The sequence below is a fragment of the Oryzias latipes genome, chromosome 8, assembly GCF_053564925.1.
Source record: "Oryzias latipes strain Hd-rR chromosome 8, Olatipes_Hd-rR_3.1".
Lineage (NCBI taxonomy): Eukaryota > Metazoa > Chordata > Actinopteri > Beloniformes > Adrianichthyidae > Oryzias > Oryzias latipes.
The window spans coordinates 20,660,381-20,686,210 of NC_136244.1; the positions used below are offsets into that span (position 1 = coordinate 20,660,381).

Sequence of the window (25,830 nt, forward strand, 5' to 3'; positions counted from 1 at the left end):
CACCAAGAACAAACAACGGTTCATAGGCGCCCTCTACATTGAGGCAGAGCTACTGCCTGCTTCACCTAATGTCTTTTCAGAGCAGCTTTATGTCAGGTTTGAACACTAAATAAACAATAGACAAATGTGAAACACATCTTATCAATGGAAAGTGAGAAAACATTTTAAAGAATATGTACAGTTTTTCAAAATAAAGCATTATTCTGAGTGAGCCTAAGCCTCAAACCAGTTTGAAGGGTATTGCACAATGTGCCATGAGGCAGAACTCACCTCACCTTACAGCCCATAGAGTAATTAAACAGGAAATACACAAAATACAGGAATTTTGTGTATAAAATGTTTAAACTGATCTCCTACATATAAATAATGGCACAGATTAAAGGACACATATTAATTCAACAGTTAATAGTTGATGGCAGATGAGGCCCTTGTGAACATGTTGCTCAGCAGGTGGTTTGTTCTATATAGTATTTATCCTGCTGAATCAAAACAGAGCCCACTCTCTTATTCTGGTCTAAACAGTCAATTTGGTAAAATGCTGCTCTGGCCAAACAGCAGACATAATTTTGGAAGAATAATCACAGATCAACCCTTGTGCTATCCTAGGCATTTTAACATTGGGAGTTGGGTCATCTAGACCCACTAGACAGTGCGCTGAACCTTTTTTCTTCAATGATTTGTGATCTTCACTGGTGTCCATGGATTACATGAAATCTTTCCACCTTTATCCACCTTTGTCATGGTAGGGAGAACACGTGAATGTAAGGGTGGGGTCATCTAAGATAGCACAAGGGTTAAACCTACACACTTAAGGCAGGCAGGACATGACTATTTTCCTTTTTGTATAGAACCTTAGACACGGACATTTCAAAATGCTTTGGGTTTCAGGTCCTTTTTTGGGATGTATGTTTACACTTGTCATTGGAATCAGACTTGAATAAAATTTTGGCATGAATGTACTGGAACTTTAAAGTAAATGTTTATTTATTTTTCTTTTTTAAATAAAATAAGGATGACATATTTATAACAAGAAAAAAGATTTATAAAAATGTAAATTTATTTCTGTGATTGTGGTAATTATAAATGTTAAATAGTTGCTACCAGGACATACAAGGTGAAAAACTTTCACTTAAGACCATATTTTTGAGCTATATGGACTGGAAAAAAAACCCAACAGATTATATGTCACTTTAAGTCAGTTATGGCCAAAAAACAAAGACAAATTTCACTTTAGCTTACAGAGAAAATGCAGCTTAAATGGTAGAGATGAAGCCTAAAGGGGAATTACCATATTACTGGATGCTGCTCAACTTTGCAGTATTTCCAAAAGGAAGAGTTTTCTTGGGTCCACCCAGCAGCAAATCAGACAAGAGTGTTTCTGTTTTTCTATAAATACATTGAATTTTGTTGAATTACACTGTTCAACAGTGGAGTCAACAGGAAAATCCTTTTTTCTCAAGTCAGTGATCATTTAAAAAAATGGACCAAAATAAATGGTTACCAATAATTTATGTAAAAAATGGTTTTCAGCTGTGTTTGTATATTTAAATTCCCAAATCGTTAAAATGGTTCTGACGTTTATTTGGACTAATCAACAATATGTGACACAGCAAACAAATACAGTATACTTGTTGAGTATACTTATTTGAGTTATATTGGGCAATGTAGAGTTGAAAAATGGTTTTAAAAACGTGATCATTTTGTAGAGTGAAATTGGATGTTAAACACTCTGACAGTTGAAACGGGAAAATCTTAGGCAAAACAAGAAATAGAGGATTTTTTACAACCATGAATCATCTGTCACATATAACGTTTGCTTGTAAGTCGAGAAACAAATAGTGGTAATGCAGGATATACAATTTTCCTAAAGATTAAAGTATATACAGCTACTTAAAATGTAGTTTTCTCAAACATACAACTGCACTCATGAATAAACATAGAAATTCATATGCATAATATTTTACAACAAAGAGGAACATGCCATGTACATAAATACAAGTAAAGTACAAGGAAAAAGTATTCACATCTTTTTGGAGCCAAAAAATACTTAGATTAATACAAAGATTAATTCAAAGATTAATCTTTGAAAAGATGTATTTGTGTTAAATATTGATCTGTTTTCTGTTCGTGTGCCTTCGTCTCCTCATCCGAGTCTCAGGCCGAATCAGAATTTTTCCCCTTCCCCTACGGCTTCTCCTTATCCCTGCAATTGTGGGGTCATTTGGAGGGATAGGGTTGTCTGAAATACCCTCGGGGCCAACCCTCGGGGCATCTCTCCGCTTTATGTTCCGTGTCGCGTTGAGGAGAAGTGCATTTCCTCACTTGGGTGTGCTCTGAAGAATAAAAGTTTACATGTAAATGTAAGTTATGACTTTTTGTTTTGGCATGACTTTGTTAAAGTTATAAAACCGATGTTGTTATGCATTTAACCGAGTCCTAGCAGCTCCGCGCTAACGTACCAGACCGGATACCATTAATGACATCATCAAATGGGTAAACGTCCGAATTCGAAGAAACTGGCTATGTCCGAATCCCCAGCCTAACCCCTAACTACTAAAAAACTGTATATAGTGCGGGACTATCTAGTGCCCTGGATTTTAAAAGCAATTCGGACACTGTGCTCACTAATTTTACTTTTTTTTAAACGGCGAATATGACGCCATCGATTTCACGAAGTTAAAATCTAATTGATATGAGCGTTTTGTGACAATGATTTATAAATCCCCTGTCTTCTGAAGATAAAAACGATGATGGTTTATCAAAAAAATAGATTTTTTGGCAAAAACAGTTCCGAAGCAATGCATTGTGGTCTATATCTAGTTAGCATCGATGCACACCGGTTTTTCGCAGAGACTTCTGGGAAATTTCTAAGGTCCTCGATTTTGGAATTGTAAATTCGGACAGCACTACAAAATGCCGAACGCACTATGTACTGCACTATGTATTGAGTAGGGAAGGAATTCGGACACAGCCTCTATTTTTCCATAGCTCTCCATTTGGAGGCCTAAATGTAAGGATAGGGAGAAGCTGTGGGTCTGGGGTATAATTCGGATTCGGCCTTACACTTTCAAATAATCCAAAAACTATTGAACAATCTTGTGAATGTGATTACTGGCACATAAAAGTACACACAAAAAAATCCTGTCACAACATGCTGGCTTTTGCATGCAAGGTACAAAGCAAACCCCTTCGGTCCACAAATACTACAACCTTGATGACAAGCTTTGATATTATAAGATTAACAAGACTCTGTGGTTGAAAGACGACATCGAAGGTCCTGCACATCAAAGCTGAACCTCGACCTGTGGTTGGAAATCTTTTGGCATGGATGTTGGTGAGTCAGAACTATGGAGAATCCTTGAAATCTCCCTTTTAAACACATGCTTGAACAGTAATGTGTTCCCACAGCATCATTGAACCATTCTGGAATTTCAACAGAACAACAAAAGCATTTATATGAATACTGATCCCAATGTTGATTATCTGCTCGTAAGAATTAGACATCGTGGGATCATCTGAAAAATATATATATATATATACACGAAACATTCCTGTGCTGCTTTTTAATATGAAAATTAGGGTAGATCCGAAGTGCAAATCGCACCAAAAAAAACAACATATCAAAGACCACAACGACAATTAAAAAAGCAAAACAGAAAAAAGCAGAAATAAAAGCAAAATTCCAAAAACCAAATAACCATCATCCAATTAGCCATGCCTTATAGTACTTACCTTTACCTACCTTTTCTGTAAAAAGAAAAAAATAATTTCAGATAAAAAGAATAATTTCTAGAAATCAAAATGAATTTTTTAACAATTAAATAAAAAGAAGAAACCGTAAATGTAATATTGTTATTTTAATATTTGTTTTGCTATTTTGTCGTTGTGATCTTTGATACGTTTTTGCATTAAGCGCCACCTTAGAAAATCCATACAATCAGTGAAATGACTTAAAATAAAATAGCTACATTTGAGGCAAATAGTAGAGATCAAATATTGAGAACTTTCTGTAAAATTCTAACAAAAAGTTGTATGTGTGCTTTACCAGAACCAAAGCCTAGATTGATGAAAGACAACATACATTTTGGTCTTTGTAAACATGGAAACCCTTGGTTTCCTTCTTTTTTTTAACACTAAATACATGGATGTCACAATATAAATAAAGCATGATTTCTAAAGTACTTGACAAAACAGTCTGCATTGAGCTTTAGGAAAGCTCACTCATCAAGTCGGTTGCTGAAACGGCAAAATCATGGTCACCGTGGCCTCTCTTGGCTCCACCAGTCTCGGCCTGTTGATCATTTCACATTCGTTCTGCCGCATGTTCTCCTCGTTCATCTGTGATACTTCTGTGGAGGCAGCCTCGAAGCCTGGCCCAGTGTTGGCCACGTGCACCACGTGAACTTTATTCCTCCCGTTTGCAATGAGGATGCAGCTGAACACTTTCTTGAAGCCTTTGCGAAAGTGCTTAGACACCAGAGCATACACAATGGGGTTGACGCAAGAGTTGGCGTAGGCCATACAATGAGAGAGGAGCCTGAAGGCATATGTGGTCTGATTGAAGGGGAAATCTCCATAGAGATAGCACAGTATCACCACATGGTATGGCAACCAGCAAATGCAAAAAAGTACAGTGACAATGATGATCATTTTGGTGACTTTGCGCTTGGCCCTTTTAGACTCTGACATGCCGTCCAGAGGGTCAACGGCGGTCCACAGGTACTTGATGGTTCGAGTGTACGAGAGGCTAACGATCAGCACAGGGATGACGTAGCCAAACAAGAAGGTGCACGTGTCTAGCACCTTGCGGTCCTGCTCCTCCCAGCCTGGGATGCACACGGTACTGTTAGCGTAATCAATCAGATCATAGTAGCTGAGATATGGACCCGCAAAGACAAGAGAAAGACCCCAAATAACCACCATGGCGACCACAGCATTGCAAGGCGTTCGAAGCTCTCTGGAGCGCAGCGGATAGCGAATGGCCAGATACCTAAAAGGAACAAAAAAAAATAATAGATTTACTAATTAGAGCTTTATATCATGTTTTTTATAGTTCAAATTATGACAACCCCCATCAAAAAATATATTTATTTTCTCATTTGAAAACAAAGGGATGTGCTCGTGTGTTTTTGACTGTAAGAGCACTGTCTTCTCCATTCCAAAAGATGTAAACAGTGGATGCAGTTTGTTTTTTCTGGTTGGTAATATAGCTGTAAAAACAATTTTTTTTTTGTGCTCTTTTATGGAGAATAGCTTTGAAAACAAAACATATTAAGACATTATGTTTAGCAAAAAGCTACATCTTTACCCTTTTACACTGGAGCTTTAGCACCAGTGTTTAATTTCTTTCGACTACTAAAAAGCTATGTACACACCGGGGAAGTGATGCGCTTTTAGCATATGGAATTCACACTGGACAAGCAGGAAGAGATTCTTCTTCTTTTACTGCCTACTAGCACATGTCCGACACTTGGAAATGGCTTGTTGCCAAATGTTTTAGCGGCACAAATGTCCAGGCTTTTTTCTTTCACAGCTCAACTCCAATTTATGAACGACTTGTCATATTATTCTGGGCAGGCAAAAACTGCAATTATTAATTTCTCCTCCATGAACACTTTTCAAATGGTGGGCACTTCTATCAAGTAAAGGTGACATCTTCCAAACAGCAGTACCCAATTATGGTCCCTGAATAGTCAAAGTTCAACCTGGTTCAACTTTCAAAACCCGTTCGGTGGCTGCGTATTTTGTATGTGGAGTCCCAAAAGGTCATAGAAACTTGCGTAGCTCTGAGTTGACATGGGAGTTTTGAACGCAGAAGCCCCAAACGTGCGTTTTACACGATCACTTGAACGCATGTTGTCAAGGGCGGAGAGAACGTAGCCTAACTCTTCAACCCTTTACAAAACTGATGTAATTCCAGATTTTTTGCCAATGAAGAAAAGCAACCTTGCGCTGATGTACAACACTTTTTGGTAGTGAAGCGCTGATGCAATCAACATAAATGAGCTGATTCTGCCGTGGAGAAAAGTGGCTATTAACCGTGAGGCAACAATGTAGTTTAGTAAAGGGTTGCATAATGGTGCAAAGTGAATATTAAAAGCAGATTTTCTCTGTGTCACCGCCAACATCTCCAGTGTTGAAGAGTTAATCAGGGAGTGTTTTACCCAAAACTGAACAGGAATCTGGTTAAAAAATCATGAGAAAAGATTTCATGTATCATGTTGTGTTTGTTAACACTTCCAAAGAATCTTCCCATGATTACATGTATGAAATATAAAAGATTTTTGTGTGGAAAAAGTGTTTAATATTTCTTTTTACTTCCTGTGGAAAATGCCCTTGTAAAATAATGTCATCTAAAGATGCAGAGCAATTCCTAGCTGGTTGTGTTTCTGCAAAGGGATAAGAAAGCTTAACTCATCACAAAAGCGTAAAATAATAAAACAGCCAGCATAAAATAGGAGGTTTAAATGGGATAAAACAGGTCAAGTTAACAAATCAAAAGAGACTCGGCCTCCCTTCAGGTGGTGCATCGCCTGACACAATGTTAGGCACAGAGACCTGAGAGAACATAGTTTATATATTTATCATCTTTTTGAACAATAGCCATAATTATTGGTGATGTAAAGGTTAAAAGATTAACCTGAAACAGCTTGATATGGCCTCTTAACCTTTTTAGCTCTTTTTGTGGGTACAGTCAGTAACTCAGTAAACTGAGTTGTCCAAAACTCTCAGATGACCCTGATCCAGCTTTATTTCTTCACGTTATTTAAAATCTTTTTGAATTAGATCTATATTTTTTATTTTCTTAGTTTTTCCAAAAACCTTTTAGAAAAACAATTGATGAGCTTGGTGTTTTTTGTGTTTTTCTGCTAAAAGCCTCTCTGCCTATTGTTGTCATTTCTAAAATGTTGATATGCTTCAGCGTTTTTCTTCTGTTTTGTCAGCAGTTGTTGTGGTTTGCACCTCGGGGCCATCAGATTTTCCAAACAAAGCATTCATAATCAGATTCTGAAAAAGGCTCAAAGCACCCTATTTGTGGATATCACTCACAGAAGCACACCGTTCAATTTTTGTTTCAATAAGCAGCAACAGACAAAGGGCTGCTTTTGCAAATGGCTGTCATCCAGCACAACATCCTCAGTGTGAGTCATGCTAACATGTGTAGCAGCATTTTCAGTAAATATTTGTCTCCATATCTGACTCAAACTGTTGGCAATTATAATCAAACCTGCTTATGAAAATTTCCAAAATGATTTTCAATTTTTTTCATTGAGATTGCTTTGATTTTAGCTTTTATTCAACAGTAGTTATGAGTAAAAAGAAGCTCACATACATTATTTTGCCATCATTATCAACTGCAAAACTCATGCAACCTGAGTTTTAAACCTTAAGAAATTAACTAGATGAAACCTTTAAATGCATTTTAGAATTATATTTGTCTAAATTTTGTATGACATCTCACTGGTGTTTTAAGGTGGTTTGCCCAAGGCAGGGATAAATGCAGATTCTTCCTTTTCACATTTACAAAACACTTCTGCTCTCCAGAAACACAGCTCGGCTCTTTGAACCATCACTAAAACAGGGAAGCGGGTGCCCATGCTTGACATGAAAGTAAATAACCGTACACTTTGAAATGACTCCCATAAATCCTTCTCTAATATTTACAATTTTTTAGGTGAAATTCCTCTCTAAGTGATAGCTGGGCAAAAACAGTTTGTTGGAAATGACAGGACATTTTAGATCTTTAGCCTAGTAAATCGAGAAAATGTTAATTTTGAATAAAAACATGCCGAGAAACATTCAATAATGTGTCCTTAGGCTCGGTGCTAGATGGTTTTCAATCACCACTTGTGAAAGCATGGAGAGAATTTGCTGTGCGACCATGTCATGCATTATTAAGTGTTTTCTTTCTGTAAACTTTAGCACATGTCAGCTCCTTTATTTGATCTGAAATGGGGCATAAATGCACTGCAGCCGAGAAAGCTTCTCTGCAAAGGGGTGAGTGTGAGTATGTGTTTAATGCTCTTTGTTGAGACTCAAGCGTGATTTCAAATCCTCTGAGAATTTCTGTTTTAAAGTGCAGCACTGCATTGTGTCTGTGCGCCAGATAAATGTATTAAACAGAGACAGAGGAGGAAAACAAGCGATTCATTATTAACCACCTGACTCAAACGCTTCTGCTCTTTTCCAGACTGAGAAACTACTGATGCCTCTAAAATAAAGATGCAGCCATGCTGAGACATGCTGCTGCTGCTTCTGCAGAGGCTGATTGCTTACCGACTGTCTGTATTGACTGAGGTGATTATGTTGTTCAACAGCTATAATGATGGCTTAGAGTATCATTTTCAGCCATGGATACTGCGTGATTATCTCATTAGATATTCAATCACACAGTTCCTGTCTTTGAGGGATCATATGAACTGTTCACAAGATTGCTAAAAGAGAAACCTGGGGATCTTCCTGTTTGTGATGTTTTCCAACTTTAAGATAAGAGTTAAGTTGTGAAAATACGTTAAAAAAAAGATAAAAGATGCATAAAAAGTCACTTAATGGCTTTTAAAAATAAGTTTAAAGCCTTCTATATAGGCTTAAACAATAGTTTTTCCACATTATCTTCAGATGTATTCTTTTTGCTAAGAAACATGTAAAGCTATATGAGGCAGAAAAGTGATGGAAACTTAAAGAAGCTATTTAACAGCAAAGGAAAACACATTTTGGTGACATAAATATACATCTAAATATATTTGGTGAACGTAAAAACCAATAGGCAACTCTCTGACTTCCAGATTGAAGTTAATTTGAAAACGAAAGGACAATCAAATCATCATGAATTGTTGGTTCCAAAGGCAAGTCAGATCTAATTTTAAGAAATGATTTCAAAAACAAAAAAAGAAATTCAAAATTTGAATCCTGTCAGACATACTTTAACCCAAGCAAGACGCAATCAATGAAAAAAAAAGGTTTTTTTTTGCTGCTTATTGCCTTGGAGGTTTGAGCATGATTTGAATTCTTAGCTAGTGTTTATTGAACTAACCAAAGCTACTGTACTTTCTTTGCAAACTCTTAAAACCCCTTGAGTTTTAAGGAGAGAATGACTTCATGAAATATTTTTCAAATATTTCCTGATTGTCTTTTTGGCAGGGAAAACCACTTTAGTGCAACAGATCCTACATTCTATTGAAAATTTGGGCGGTTAAAACAATAGCCAAGGTGCTCAGAAGGTATGATTACCGCTTGTGTTTCAAAGTAATATTACTGAATATAATGAGATCAGTGACCTGCTTTTGTGTTTGTTTGTTTTTGATATCAAGATTTTGTCTGCTCTTGAACATGAAGGAAATTCCAGGAGAAACATCCCTCTGTTGAGTTCAGGTGCCACACATCTTCCTCAGACACTTCTGCAGTCAAGCACAGTGGAGGGGTGGTATTGATATGGGACTGTTTTTTTTACCCACTGACCCTAGCTTGCTTGCAGTTTTCAGAATCTACCACAAGGAAGTGAACATCTTCTGGTTTTATTTTTTTTCCTCTGCCTTATCTCTTCCTCCAAAACCCAACTCTGCAAAGGAGTTTCTCACATGCGAGAAATAGTAGCCACGGCAACCACCATGGTGCACAATGTGGATTTTTGAAAAGTGTATTAGAAGTTAATTCTGCACCTTTAGTGATCTTCAGAGCATGGAAACAATTTTTATGATTTTAGACACCACAGAAAAATCTTCTTGTTTTCTCTGCACTACTTAAAAAATTAATTTCTAGATGAGCCACGGGAATGCGTATATGCAGTAAAATCCTCTGCAGGAATGCGTTTGGTGATTCATGCCCTTGAATGTCTTCATTCATTTCCTCAAATAAATAATTCATTATGTTTTCTTTCTGAACAGGAAGTCCCCGCAAAACCAGGAGAATCAAACAGCATTTTTTTAGAGAACTTGACATTTTTAATACTAAACTGCTCTAATGATAAAACTTGTGGTAATATAAATTGAGTTAGTTTTAATACAATTTAAGCATTTGTTTTAATTTGAAGGGTTAATATTGAATATATTGTTTGACACAAAATAAGCCAAATTAAACAATAGATGTATGTGAGTGCTGTGGATAAATGAATGCATGGAGCATTTAAAGTACTGAATTTAAATGGTTCAAAGGATGATTTCTTCTTTAAAGGACCATAAAAAAAAGGTTTTCTTTCTATTGCCTGACATTTTGTTAGTTGGTGAAAATTGTGTTTTTGATGTTCTTATCATGTTCTTGTGGCCTTTTTCTCATAAAGGAGGACATGTTCAAAGAAAATTAAGCTTAAAGTTGCATTTCTGAGTATTTGGTTTTAGAAATCGTCATGAATCAGGAGCAGACTAAAAAAATGCCATTGGAAAAAGCTTGTAGTTGTGACATAGAAGCTACAATCAGCGTGCCACAAGCTTCCTGCTCTGCTCCATCCCGATGCATCCACTTGTAGACGACTATCCACGTACTCCTTTGTTTTTCTCATCTGAGCTGGCATCTGGCTCAAAACTGTACAGCTGGATAGCTCCAATATTGCTCGCTATTTTTGTTGCACTGGTAATGTTAGGTTGGGGTTGTGAGGGGCTGTAAGTGAGTGCCCTTAAATCAGAGGCAATGTTCCAGAAAATAAATTCTGGCCAAAAATGTCAGGCGCAGCCAAATGGATGAAAAAAAAAATAATATTTATGTACATTCTCTAAAATGTGAGAAATTCTATCAATTTGTAAAACTCTAAGCACATGATTGTGTTCTTCAAATGCGGTCCATCTTGTAAATATGAAACCTGAACCCACCTGTCAACAGACACAGCAGCCAGCGTGAAGCTGCTGGCGTACATGGTGAGGTTGATGAAGAAATGAACCACTTTGCACATGAAGGAGCCAAACACCCATCCTTCCAGAGAGTAAATGGTGGCTTGGAAAGGAACGCAGAAAATAATGAAGAAGAAGTCGGCCACACTCAGGTTGAGGATAAACAGATTGGTGGTATTGTATCCGACCTGTCCACTTCGGAGCAGCACGGCGAGCACCAGGCTGTTGCCGATGGTGCCAAGCAGAAAGATGAGGGAGAAGACCACTGACACGATCACACTGGTGGGGTTGATCTGGTAGCTTTCAGACACGTTAGAAAGTCCCCCCGGCCTGCTGAAATCCTCGAAATCAGCCATTTTGTAAGTCTGGAAAGAGAAATTGGAGAGACATGTGAAAAAGATGCAGACCTTTGGCTTGTATTAAATCCAAACATTTCTGAAGGTCCAGTCTTGAGCTGAAGCTCAACAAAACAATTTTTACAAATGTACCAGAACATCATCCTCTCCAAATATTCATGTAGCCTTTCTTAATATTCAAAAAACAGACTAACTAGGGCTGAACTTATGATTTTTCTTTTTTCTGCCATGTGTCCGTATAATGCTCAGTCGTTTGCTAAAAATACCAACTGGAAAGTTTTCAGGTAAGTGGACCACTGATCCATTCGCTGCAGCCTGTTCAACTCCACTCATCTCTAATTGAATGGATTGCTTCTTTAAGCCACTCTGTCGGTTCTCTGATTAAATTTACTCAGCAAAACAAAAAGAGCACAGGCTTTCCTCTGCCTGAGAAACTCTGCTTGGAGCCAAAATTATAACAGACCAGATCGTTTACGTTGAACAGACGAGCAATTTGTCACCATCAGTTCATGATCGGCCTTTGATGGTGAGTCACGCCGCATTCTCACACAAGGCTGAATGTTGCAAAGTATATGTATTTGGTCACAGAGTTGGAAAAAAACAATACTTTGACTACACAAAGTAAAAGTTCTTAAAAATTCCTTGCATAAAGTGATCCTAAAGCTACATTCACACTTGGCGTGTGCTAGACATTGGTTCTTGAACAAGCATTTAAACCAAAGTGTTCACAGTGGACTGTTGCTACCCGATACTACCAGGTTCGTCATTACCAAACCCGAGCCCCTGATTGGTCAAAGTTTCACCTGCATTAATTTTCAACATGCGTTCAATGGCCATACGTTTCGTATGTAGAGCCTGATAACGATCTTAAAAATGTTTTTTTTTGTTTTGTTTGCTTTTATTTTATTGGGCTGCTCTAAAAAATGTCATCCCAGGGTCATATACAGATGGACAACACTTACTTCAAAGAAACCACCTAATAAATACCTTTACTTTTACCATCAACCATGAAATAAAAAATATGTGAATTTAAAAAAATAAAATAAAAAAACCTTTTTGAAGTGAGATTGCAGGACGTTTTATATTTGTTACAAAGTTGGACTATTCACCATTACTTTTGTCTAAATGGGGACCACCTGTGTAAAAAGCAACGTTGTACTTAGTAAGTGATACCTGGCTTTTGCTACATTTCATTTTAAAACGTACTTCAACCCGGAAGTCAAAGAGCGGCACTTTGACTGCATTGGTTAGGCATTTGACATCATTGACCGGTGGAAACCTACGCTTTAATGATGCAAGACATTTGACCAAAGCTGTTTTTAGGAGAGCAAAAAAAAAAAAAAAATTTGTAGTCATAGTTATTCAGCAGCACACATTGCAACATTTAAATGTGGGCAAAACAAAAATTGTAACTGTTGGTTCAATTAAGAGCTTTTTCACTTGTTGAACAAATCGTTGAGGGTCAGCTATGACACCCTGACACTCTGACTCAAAGGCTGAGAGTTCAACAAGTACTGATGGGCAGCTGGAAGAGCTTGCTGTGTTTTCTTTTCTATCATATTTGAATTTCCGCTTTGAGTGTCTTTTCCAAGGAAAAAAAGGCAAGAGTGCTTCTCTGAAGAGCTGAGACATCTTCATAGCAACTTGTTTGCCAGTCACAAGTGTGTGCTGTCAGCTCCAACATGGATTTAGATTTCATAACACGGTAAAGTCAGTGTCAAACACTAAAATAAGAGCCCATTTGCATGCAGGGTCTACATTTTCATCAAATATTTCTATTTTCCTTCTGAACTGCTATCATGTTGATTGAAAGCACAGAATTTGTGTTGTGTTTGCAATTTTCACTCATTATAGAGATTAGAGGGAGGAAGCAACCCACGCATCTGACACCAAAGCAGACCAAGCTCAAGCTGCAAGCGTCAGTGTGCAGAAGAGAGGAAACAGAAAGGCGTTTTCGGCTCAAGCCTTGACCAAAGACAAAGCTAAATTGGAACTGAAATGTCGATGTGTAAACGAAGTTCGCTTCATCCTCAAATTGGCATCCCAATGAAAAATTTAGAGATAGAAAGACGCAGCATGAGGACCCTCAGACAGCACGACTGCTCTTGATTTTGCCTGTGGTATCTGTCCTAGTTGTCTAAAAGTAGAAATGCCCTTATTAAATCGGGATGCAATATTCTCTAATCTGTTGGCTTTTACAGTTGAGGTTTCAGGATTTGTAACCTCATCATTTTGTGGCTGATCACCCAAATCCCTCCATAAAGGACAACAATCTGGATTGCCAAAATTTTGTGAGATATCAGGTTAGACTTCAGACGACAAAACATCTTAACAGTCTCAGAGAGATCAGAGGAAATGAGCTCAAGAGAAATTGGAACTTTGATCAGACGACTCTGCCTGAGCTTGGCGTGGCCAGAGTGAGAAGATCATTATCTTAAGAAATAATTATTGAAGCAGAGCAGGAGAGAAAAGAGGATGGTGACAGGAAAGATTCGCTGGCGTAGACAGAACTACACACATTCCTTTGTTATCAAAAAGCAGCAGCAGCAGCAGCTTGGGGATGGCCCACATTTTGCTGCATTGAGGTGAATAAACTTTCAACACCAACTGAGCTTAAACTATTCAAATGTGAATGGTGACTAGAAAAATAAGAGCAGCCACTTGCTATCATGCATGAACAAGAGCGTTGGTATGCAGATATGCAGATCAGGCGGGAAAACGTACCGGTGTGATGTGGGAGGACAGTATCCGAAGCTTTGGCGCTCCCCTCAGATCAGGAACACTCCCAGGAGACCCACTCTGGTAAAGATGCTCATTCTCCTTCCACAGCAACCTCTGCTCTGTCGGTGAACGCTACATGCCTGTGTAGCTGGTATCTTACTCTTCCTCAATCTGCTAACCCCCTCCTCCCTGTCCCTCCATGGACTCCTCCTCTACATTCACTTTAATGTTCACACTTCACTGCAGAACTGGGGGGCAGAGTGGAGGTTTGGAGGGGGGCTGCAGCGTCTGGTGGTCTTTTCAGAGCTTTAATCAGGAGGTCCTCTGACGAGTGGCTTCTCAGGCAGTGCTGGGTGTTCTTCAGAAGAGCCTCCACTCAAATGTTGTTTTGTTCTTTAAGACTACTATGGCTATAAATGTCAGGAAAATAAAGGAGCGCAAGATCAGCTTCAACAAGTTTTAGCTACGCATTTGGAAGTTTTAATACTGTGATTGTGTTGAAATTACAAAGTATAAAGACTCGTTCCAATGTGTTTCGTTGTGTTTTTAACATGTTCTTGTGGCATTTCTTTCAGACAATGGAGGAAATAAATTATAAAAGAATTCAGCCTAAAATTGCATTTTTGAGTATTTCTTATAGACGACTAAATTCATATACAATTTCTAATGAACAACTGCCGCTCTGCAAAGAAAATGACTCCAATTTTATTAATTATTTATTTATATATTTTTGGGTACAAACAAACTGCATAATCATAATTAAACAGCCACTGGGAACATTTTAAAAATAGATCAAAAGATTATCACAATTGGATTTGCTTTAGGGCGGAGCTAACTTATCATTAGCACTTCACATTTAAGACAGAAGACACATTTGGACCTGAACTGGGCCATATCTGGCAAATCAGATTGACTTTCATTCAGAAACCTCTTCATTTTGATGCAAATTTGAGTCTTCCATTTTCATACCGTTAGGGGTTTGGTGAGACTGTACCAACTGCCAGTTCTCTCAACAGGGGTGTAAGTTAAGCCTGCAGCCTAGCAACATTTCATTGGTGGCTGACTAATCAATTATTTGTATTTTTTTTTAAACAGTCAGGAACATTTTGACAGCAACTACGACAGCAGATATAGAAAATATTTATGTGCATCCTAACAACACTTCTTGTATAGTTGCTGTAGGAAACATGCTGGCTTTTACATTCTGTCATGTCCTTGGTTTTATGGAGAACAAATAGGAAGTGATGATGTAACAAAACAAAACAAAGAAAAGCATGTTGCAATCGCCAAGCTGTCCTTTTATTCAGATATTCCTACTTCAGCTGGGCTTTTTTCAGGTTTCTTTGTCTTCAGTTGGCCACCAGATATCACTGTTCAGTTTTTTTTTGACATTTTAACTGTTGTAATGCTTTCTGAGGCTTAGATTGCTCATCTGTAAGAAGTTTTTTAGGTCTGACAAAAAGTTTTTATTGCTTATTGTCTTTTTTGGTGCTCTTTAAACATTCATTTATAAACTTCCTCTAGCAAGTGTGCAAATGAAGATGCTAAGAGTAAATGGAAACAAACAATCAGGTATATTCATAAAATGTTTACAACAAATTAGGTTAAGGAACCATTCCAGTCATCTTTTGATGTATTTTCAAAACAAGTTTCCAGTTCTTTTAGTTTTTTTTTGTTGGTCTTTTTTAGTGATTATGGGGTTTTTAGACAAAAAAGGGGACATAGTTTCTGTAGAGCGGCAGGAGTTCAGTAGAAATTCACCTCCGATTTCTGGGCTGGACTGTTGGTGTAGGGTAAGCCCGCCCCCCTACCATCATCAATCTGTTCACACCCTATCCTGCTAGAACCTCACATCCCCAAACTAACTTTGTCAGTCCAACAAAAAAAAAAAACGGGTGAGCAATATTGGAGCTATCCAGCCGTACAGTTTTGAGCCAGATAGCAGCTAGGACGAAGAAAACCAAGACGAACGTGGATCTATTTCTACAAGTTGATGCATTAGAATGGAGTGGAGCAGCGAGCTTGTGGCTTGCACCAAATGATGTTTTATTCCAGTTATTAAAAAATACAGTATTTCAAGTATATATGTTTATTTTAAATCTCTTTACACATAAGCTTTGTATGAAAGTAGTTGACGTGTTGCTTGGGTGCATTGAAAGTCCCTTTTTCAAGGTTCAATGTGAAAATATGAAACTATTCAAATCTTAAAATGCAGAACCTGCTTGTCATTATTTCTGAGTTTGGCTTTATGAAAACTGTTTGCAACAAGGAACTGCTATCATGGTGGTAACTACTGTTTTCTCCTCCAGTGTGAGCAAGGTTCTAGTTATTGACTGAGTGTGTTATCTGAAAGTGCCACTGCTTTTACACCGCTTGTGATTTTATCAGTTTATTGGTCGTTTTTTTCCTGAGTCCATTTAGTCCACAGAAAACGGAGACAATTTTCTCACCAAATCCTTTCTAGCCATTTGCCGGGACTCTGCTCGTATTTCCTTGAAGTTGTGCACACTCTGGGAGAATGATATAAACCTAGGGAAATAAAAGCAAAGGTGTTATTGAGCCTCTGGCTTTTGTAGAACACATTGTAACCTTTTATGCTATGTCTGTGCCCGAATTAGCACTTTCCTCTGGAGCTGGTTGTTGTGAGTTCTTTCAAATTTCATGCTACACTTGTCGCTATTGTCAAACAGGCTCACTTTGCATTTAATTATTGCTGCAACAGCTGGATGGGATTTAAATATGGAGAAACACCATCATAGTTATCCAAGACAGAAAATGAAAATTGGTTTTGGAGACAGTCACGGTTCAAACTGACTTCTGTGCTAATTAACAGGACATGTAGGAGGGTTCAGATGGAGATGCATGAACAGAGAATAAACAGTCTCAATGATGTCAGCGAATGCTCATTATGAGCTGTGAACCCTCTGGTTCTCATCCGCACCATGGGACATATTGTCTGGGGGCTGATCTGGCTTCAGTTCCTGAGTGAAATCTGTCTCTACAGCTGGATCTCTTCCATATTTCTCCAAGGATGGGCTCGGTGTGATAAACAGTATTTTTGTCATTATTGTAAATGCTTTCTAATGTTTTTCTTGTAAACCATGAAATGACAATTTCCTGCCTTGAAATAATCATGGATGAATCCATTTAAAGAGATCAATTTAAGCAAATCTTAGCCTCCTTTGGTGCTTTCATTTGATAGACTTTCTAGTCATCTTTTAAAGTGCACTGGATGGTTTTTCCTTGCTTTTCTTAAAGACACTGACTTTTCCATTTTTTTCAGTCTAGATTTGCTATTTAAAGAAAGGTGTATTTATTATTTGTTGCATTAATCTTTTCCCTTTTTTGCTGTCTCACATTTGCAAACAGGTAAATAGAAATGGCAACACAAAGAAATTGAAAAGAAAAATACTTTAAAAGATTTAGCTCTGAAGAAATCAAGTCAGTTTTAACTGATCACACAATGGTTACAATATATATATATATTATATATATATATATATATATATTTTTTTTTTTTTTTTTTTTACTCGTTGCACATTCAAGCTCCAAAGCTCAAGCCACATTCTAGGATGGCTTGGGAAATTTCCCAAAGTCCCAGGGATTGATACCCTGAAACAACCAGAGGAGCACAGCTCTGCTGAAACAACTGGAAAACAGCAGCCTGCTAATGTTTATAATAATAATAATAATAATGGATTGGATTTATCTGCGCTTTTCAAGACACCCAAAGCGCTTACATTGTGTCCATTATTCATTCACTCCTCATTGGTGATGGTAAGTTACGGTTGTAGCCACAGCTGCCCTGGGGCAGGCTGACAGAGGCGTGGCTGCCAGTTCGCGCCTACGGCCTCTGACTTTATTGACACTGCTTATGGTGTAAAACTTGGAGTTGACTCCAAGTTCAATCTTAAGTTATTTTCATCAGAACAGTGCATGATTTTTCAGTTTTCCCTGCACAAATGTTGCTCCAAGGTTAGTCTGAGTTTACCACTAGTGTAAGACTGCATCCAGTGTTATCTGTTGGCCTAAACCATGACTCCCTGTAAAGCCTTGAGTTTATTGAATGTAGATCAAACATGGATGAAATGTCTTTGATTTCTTTACTTCCCTTCTGTTTGTCTGCAGTGCTAATGCAAGCACAGAGAAAGAAGTCATTGAAAGTGCTTGAATGCTGAGAGAAACTCCAGCTTCCCTGCTGTGAGTGCATCTATCGCTGCAAAAGTGAAAGTCTACAAATTGCTGCTCTGCCTTCTTCCTTTGCAGATTCGGAAGTTTTGCCAGATTTAGAATATAGGTTTTTATTTTTAAATAGTTTACATTTTGAAACCATCTTCAATGCAGGACTGTATAAATCTGAGCAGAATACCTTTTTTTTTTATATTATTTTTATTGTTTTTAAATGTTGACAAAAAGAAACTGCAAAAACACAACAGTGACTGCCAATACAACAAATCATTCAGCTGACTTTTGTATATTACAATACAAATGTAATATATCAATAAAAATAGTGAGCCAAAAATGTAATGTCACGATTATCCGGGTTGTGAGGTGATTTGGCACTGAGCCAGGAAGGGTCCTCATTGTGTCTTATAATAACTTATAATAACTGGGGGCCAAACCAGAAAAGATGAGCTTGTGTTCCTTCTGAAGCAGAACCTGTATTACATTGAGGGGAAACTGATTAAATTTTTTTTACAAGATTTTGTTTTGGAGTGATGTAACCTGTGTATCACCCTAAATGAGTCGATAACGAGTACTAGTGGAGCAAGCGTGAACGTGCGCCATAGCCTTTTCCCAAAGTTTTATTGATCCGCTCGACAGTACAGACCAAAGGTTTAGACACACCTTCCCATTCATTTCAATGAGAAGGCGTGTCCAAACTTTTTGGTCTGTACTGTAAGGCCTTGGCCCAGGCTTCTTGCAAATGATCAGAAGAGATAGCTTTAGTGAAGCAGTCCAAGAATTTGTAAAAAGGCGTTATAAAACGAATGGCCGGATAGAAAAGATTCAAAAAGTTCTTAAACTATATTGGTAAAAGCCGAACAATTGCATCGGACATGCTTCTTTGAAAAACCAGCAGCCTTTACATGATGGCTGTTGAAGTCAAGAGAGATATGCTGTTAGTCATTTTCAGGCTTTTTTTATGACTTTCACTTCAACTCTAAAGCAAACTGTCAAGTTTTCAGGCGCACTTCTTGTGCCAACATTTACCATTAATATTGTGTGCATGTTTTGTTACTGTATCCTAATTAAAAAAGAAAGAAAGCTGCACTTTGAGAAAAAAAAAACAACCTTTGTTGTCCTCTTAAGAAGCCAACCCATCCATCAAATTGTGGACTGTGCACATGTCACCACCCGTAGCTCTTTCTACTTCAACCTCTCTAACAAAGCATGCTATCATGGTGATGTCATTTTCCAGTTACTGAAGCTGAGAAGCTTCAGTAACACAAGTGACATCAGAGATGCGTCGATATAATCTTCATATTTTAGGCGTTAGTGAAACCAGATGGATAGGATCCGGCAAAGTCATAACATCAACAGGAGAAACATTACTGTATTCAGGCAGAGAGGATAGTAAGCATCAAGAAGGAGTTGCCATCATTTTAAAGAAAGGAGTAGAGAAAAGTCTAATTGAATGGAAACCTGTCAACAGTAGATTGATTAAAATCAGGATGAGAGGGAGACATATGAACATGACCATAATTCAGTGCTACAGTCCTACCAATGACAGTGAGGAAGAAGCAAAGGACTCTTTCTATGAACAGCTAGATACAGAAGTTAAGCTCACACCAAGACATGATGTTTTGATCATCATGGGAGATTTGAATGCAAAAGTTGGAAAAGACAACAGTAACAACGAGAGAGCAATGGGCAAGCTTGGATGTGGGACAATGAACGAGAATGGAGAAAGGCTGATTGACTTCTGCAATACCAACAATCTTGTAGTGGGGGGCACCTTGTTCCCACATCGTGATATCCACAAGCTGACATGGTACTCACCAAATGACAGAGACAAGAACCAAATAGACCATATGATGATCAACGGGATGTGGAGAAGGTCATTAATAGATGTTAGGGTCAAGCGGGGAGCAGATGTTGGAAGTGACCATCAACTTGTTACGGCAATGTTAAAACTGAAACTGAGGAAATCCCCAAAAATGGCCCATGCTCCAACAAAATTCAATGTTCAGAAATTACAAGACCCTCGGATAAGACGTAGTTTTGTTCTACAAGTCAAGAACAGATTCCAAGCACTTCAAGATTTGGACACAGAAGTCAGTGTTGACATGATCAACTCAACATATGAACACATCAAGACTGCTTACCAGCAGAGCGCAAAAGAATGTCTTGGATTTAGAACCAAGAAAGGGTCAAAGGAATGGATTAAACAGAAAACATGGAAGGCCATTGAAGATAGACGAAATCTTAAGAATCAGCTTCTTAACACCCATTCAGAGAGACTCCAAACAAAATACAAGCAGCAGTACAGAGAAGCCAATAAGACAGTAAAAAGGATGGTGCGCGCCGATCGACGAGCATATATTGAGGAGCTTGCTGAGGAGGCAGAAAGAGCTACAACCCGAGGAGAACAAGGCCAGCTGTACAGAATTAGTCGACAAGTATGTGGAAAACACCACTCTACTGTCAGCTTACCAATTAAAGATAAACAGGGGAAGCTTCTCACAACAGAAGCAGAACAAGATACCCGCTGGGCTGAACATTTTCAGGAAGTTTTGAACAGAGATCCACCAACAGAAGGAGCAGATATTCCAGAAGGAAAGACAGACCTAGACATCAACACAGACCCACCAACAAAGGAGGAAATTGTCTCAGTTATCAAGTCACTGAAAAGCAATAAAGCACCAGGTCACGACAATTTGAATGCTGAACTGTTCAAGACGGACACAGAAACAGCATCAAAAATATTGCAACCTTTTTTCAAAACCGTTTGGATATCAGCAAGCATACCAGAAGAATGGACTAAAGGTGTAATCATCAAAATTCCAAAGAAGGGCACACTCAGCGAATGTAACAACTGGCGTGGTATCACCCTTCTGTCCATCCCCAGCAAGATTATGGCCAAGATAATCATCAATAGGTTATCGGAAGCTGTGAATGCAATACTTAGGAAGGAACAAGCCGGTTTTAGAAAAGGGAGAAGATGCACGGAACAGATTTTTGCTCTGAGAAACATAATAGAACAAAGTGCTGAATGGCAGCAGCAGCTCTTCGTTAACTTTATAGACTTTGAAAAAGCATTTGACAGTGTGCACAGAGACAGCTTGTGGCGAATCTTGAGGGCTTATGGAGTACCGACCCACATGATAAAACTGATAAGAAGCTTCTATAACAACTATAGATGCTGTGTGGGAGGAAGTGACATCTGGTTTGAAGTGAAAACTGGAGTCCGTCAAGGATGTGTGATGTCAGCTCTCCTCTTCAACGTAGTGATAGACTGGGTGATGAGGCGCACGACTGAAGCAGGACCAACTGGCATCAGATGGACACTCTTCTCCACCCTCGAGGATCTCGACTTTGCTGACGATCTGGCACTGATCTCTCATATTCACCGACATATGCAAGACAAGACTGACCGGCTAAGCCGATTTGGATCCCAGGTTGGTCTTAAAATCAACCAAAGCAAGTCAGCGATTTTGACCTTGAATACTACGTCACAGCCCCCCATCAAGGTCAATGATCAGAATTTACCATTTACTGAAAGCTTTACTTACTTGGGTAGCATCATCACATCAGAAGGTGGAAGTAATAAGGACATACAGAACAGGATTAATAAAGCCAGGGTTGCATTCATAAGCATGAACAATATTTGGAAGACATCACAGTACAGCACTAAGACAAAACTGAAGCTCTACAGCAGCTGTGTTCTGTCAGTATTACTGTATGGAGCAGAGTGCTGGAGAATGACACAGCAGGACTTGACCAAACTTTCGACCTTCCACACCAAAAATTTAAGGAGGATATTAAGAATTTTCTGGCCCCAAAAGATCTCCAATGAAGATCTATTCCTCCGCAGCAATCAAGAAGACATGTCATCAATTATCCTCAAAAGACGCTGGACATGGATAGGACATGTACTCAGGAGTGAAAACCACACAATAATAAAGACAGCACTACATTGGACACCAGATGGAAAAAGAAAAAAAGGACGGCCGAAGATCACCTGGCGCCGAACAGTAGAAACCGAGCTGAAGGAATTTGGACACACCTGGGGAACCATCATCACCCTGGCCCGCGACCGTCAGAAGTGGAAAGATTTCGTTGCTGCCCTAAGCGTCTCAAGGCGTAAAAGGCAGTAAGAAGAAGAAGAAGCTGAGAAGAATAGAGATTTACCTCACACTGGTGATGCTTTGTAAAACCTGCATGAGTCACACAGGCTCCCGGCATCATCTTCATCGTCAGCACTCTTCAGCAGAAGCAGAGACTAACTGTGTTGCCAAGTCCTCGGGGACCTGTCTAGGCTACCTTCCCCTTGGTGGCTGAGTTGGCGCTGGATCCCGAATCACGACTCAACTTTCAGATGCAGGCTCAGAGGCTTCTGTCAAACGCCAGCTCTGAGGGCTGGACTGCTCTGCCTTCAGCTGTATTCAGTGACATCAGGTCAGAAAACACAGCAATCTCCTGAGAAAACAGAGCGGTCTTGCCCATTACTTTACATAACCATGATTCATATCATTGTTTGTTTCATAACATCCCAAAAAAACAGAGGTTCCTGTAAGATTTTGCATTCTTCATAGAAAACAAATCTTTCCAAGCATGAACTCATACTGGCACAGAAAAAATGATTATTTGTAAGAAAAATATCACATCTTCTCTACCTCATAATCCCAAATCACAAAGAGGGTGGAAACAACGGGCAGCCAGTTTAGATTGGACAAAGATGGATTCTGGCCTGAGTGTAAGGCAAATTAACATTCGCAAATACCTCAGGGTGTTGTTTCATGGGAATGTATCTATGGCAACAGCAGATGGATCATTATAAAAGGATGGCGAAAATACAGAACCGAGTTGCACGCTGAACACAAGAAGTGAAGTAGCATTTTTCAGTCGCCCACATCGACACACAGTGTATAAGTGAATTATTAAAAACCAGCTTGAGGCACAGTATCAAACACGGACCCTTTTTTTTTGCCTACTCAGACATGAAAATATCTTTGTAGGACTAGGAGATCTGGGGAGCTGTCATAACTATTCTGTTTGTTGTCAACAAGTTGCTTTAATGATCATAAATTCAGGGACAACAATCACAGGCAAAATGCAGGACACCACTAACAAGGAGATGCAGAGAGTGACTTGTACCTGTGACATATGGTGACATTCTGTGAGTTGACAAAACCAGAGTGAGCTGAAAATTAAAACGCCACTTTTGACAAGCCCCCCAAAATAAACATGTGACAAACATACTGATGGGATCATTATCTTTGAGAGGCAATATTAAAAAAAAAAAAAAAGTAATAAATGAAGCAGTCTTCACGCAGTTATCTTGAACACACCACCTCATTAATTAGTGTTGGGGTGCAGAGCGAAAGCAAGCGCTTCAGATCAATACTTTACAGCACAAATCAATTACACGGCGAGCACAAAGTGGATATGGGAGGTGGAGGGGGTGGCTTTATTGGTCCTTTCTCAGCACAGGAAGATCAATCAAGGCAATGTCCTCGGAGGAAATGAAACATGTTTCTGAGGTGAAGTGGTCAACTCAGATTCTCACCTTGGCCCATGATCACTGGAGTATTTACATGAGCTGGAACTGGGAGGTTATAGAGTCTACACTGAGCAGACAAATCAATAAGCTAAGGTCAGGAATGAACAAAAGAGAGAACAAGCTGAGGGAAAAAAAAATCCAATATGACATTTCTGCGGGGAAAAACCATCCCTTCATTTAGGAGTTATTGGTTGAATAGTTTACAATAAAACACATCTAAATTGATTCCAGGAAAAAATACACTGTTATTAACGCAAGAAAATGCATACTGATGTTATAGAAATGTGTATTTAGTCTAAAAAATAACCTCATAACTGGATTGAAGAACATTTGAATACAAAGTTCACTGGAACCTGCAACTCAGCTGACCTAATCAGTAAGAATGTGTCACTACTGAACCCGGCAAATTGTTGGAGATCAGAAGACCAAAGCAGGCATCTGCAACCTAAAGCTCGGGAGCCACATGTGGCTCCTTCACCTCCCCCCATGTAGATCTTTGACTTTGAAGAAAAATGCAATAAGGATTTTTTTTAGTTTTGGTTAATTTGTTTGAGCTAATTGAGTTTTGTCACTTGTGTTTACATTTCTAACACATCAGATAACTCAGCAAAATACTAAAGTTACAGCACAGACAGACCCTTTCATAGAAAATAGATTCAGGGTCCAGTGCTCAACTGACTTCAAGTTTTTTATTATTTGCTTAATTTTACATTAATTTGGGTTCCAACTCACAAAACCCAACAGGGCTTCAAAAAATTAGAATACTCTGTAGAAAACCGGCCCAAATGTTGCAGGACATGAATGTTTTAAACTAAGTTTCACCAACTAATCATCTAAACTCAAAGCACCTGCACAGGTTCCCCGGGTCTCATTAAACTTCAGACATGACCACTATCCAGAAGAGCATCATTGATCTCCTCCTTAGTTTGGATAATCCACAAAAGAAGGCTAACTATTCACAGAGATTGCTGTGTCTGAGCAGATCAATGCAGAGTCTACTGGAAACAAAAAATGTGGCAGAAGAAGATGTTTTTCTAAGAATTCTGACCCCCCCCGAATTCTGACTGTACTCTCAGAATTCTGACTTTGATCTCTGACTTAATTTGAGAAAAAGTTCTGAGATTAAAAAAAGAAGTCTTCTCTTAAAGTCAGAAGTCATTTTGTTCTTTCTCCGTGGCACTAAACCTCTTCTGTAAACACCACAGAGACTCAACGTCTGGCTCTTTTTCTTCCATTCTCAGAGGGTTTCAGCTCTTTTTGCTGTTTTTACACCTTACGGTGTTGCAGCCTTCATAGATGGACAGAAATCTTCTGCTCCACTGCACTCTTTGTCACCTCTGGACTCCAGTCTTCAACAAATCTATAGGATGATGTTCTCTGAGGCAGCAGAGGGGAGAATTATCACTTTCTTCTCCATTTAAGAAATCTAAGCACTAAAATAAGTGGATAGCAATAATTTAAGGTAATTTTGACTTTAATCTTGAAAAGTCAAAAAAGGCCTGGTTTTAGCAAGATTAAGGAGCCAAAGATTTATTTTTCTTCGTTGCAAGTCTTAGAAAGTGTTAATTGTTACATTAAAAAAGGAATATATTAACTATGTTGACTAATATTTTTATTGCCACACATTTTTAAGTGTTTTTGTTTTTAGGACATTTGACAAAAACACATTATGTAACAGGTGATGCTGATTTATTTTTTGTTGAACATGTTTTCAATGTTGAATGAATAAAATTCATGTTACTTTTAAATCTTGAAACGTCATGAATTGTTTGTCTTTCATTTGATTTGATTTTAAAATGTTTTATTTTTGGAATCTACAAAAATAAACCTTTTAAACTGAATTTCGTGTAACTTTTTTATGTCAAAAGTATCATAAATGTAACAAAACCGTATTAATTACTCGATTATGTTTTTGCATTCATCATATTCAATGAATCTGATATTACATGCAACCCTAGGACAAATTTAAACCACAGCTTGGTTATGTGACAAAAAAAGGATTTAGGGAATAACTTATACTAATTTTTTAAATTTAAAGACCAGACATTTTTATCTCTTTTTGGATGAGTATTTTAATGGATCTCTGCAATTTTTCATTATCTCATCTTGCTAACAAAGTAAATATTTCTTGTAATCCACAAGTAAAATAATTTTTGCTCTTGATTAAATCAATTACCAGTGTGATCCAACAACAACAAAAATAAAT

General features: G+C 38.3%; 1 protein-coding gene and 1 long non-coding RNA gene across 3 annotated transcripts; both read right to left on the minus strand.

Annotated features, from left to right (window-relative positions):
• Nucleotides 1-1,034: 1,034 nt before the first annotated feature.
• Nucleotides 1,035-14,043, minus strand: galr2b (galanin receptor 2b). Its single transcript, XM_004071589.5, has 3 exons — nucleotides 13,901-14,043; nucleotides 10,803-11,185; nucleotides 1,035-4,990 (listed from the first exon to the last, which is right to left on the minus strand). Exons 2-3 carry the CDS (start codon nucleotides 11,174-11,176, stop codon nucleotides 4,225-4,227), a joined length of 1,140 nt encoding a protein of 379 aa, XP_004071637.1. The 5' UTR covers nucleotides 11,177-11,185; nucleotides 13,901-14,043; the 3' UTR covers nucleotides 1,035-4,224.
• Nucleotides 14,044-14,168: 125 nt separating this feature from the next.
• Nucleotides 14,169-22,391, minus strand: LOC144994161 (uncharacterized). 2 transcript variants are annotated; one of them, XR_013657587.1, is made up of 3 exons: nucleotides 22,253-22,391; nucleotides 16,348-16,426; nucleotides 14,169-14,307 (listed from the first exon to the last, which is right to left on the minus strand). It is a non-coding gene; the product is annotated as an uncharacterized LOC144994161 (long non-coding RNA). The 2 variants fall into 2 exon arrangements; XR_013657586.1 differs by lacking the exon at nucleotides 22,253-22,391 and adding an exon at nucleotides 22,083-22,217.
• Between the last annotated feature and the right edge of the window lie 3,439 nt (nucleotides 22,392-25,830).

What these genes read in the sequence shown, in the direction of transcription:
- galr2b (XM_004071589.5), bottom strand. Translation starts at nt 11,176, where the DNA reads ATGGCTGATTTCGAGGATTTCAGCAGGCCGGGGGGACTTTCTAACGTG. An exon ending in GCTGCTGTGTCTGTTGACAG is followed by an intron (nt 4,991 to 10,802) that starts GTGGGTTCAGGT and finishes TGTTCCTTTTAG; the next exon opens with GTATCTGGCCATTCGCTATC.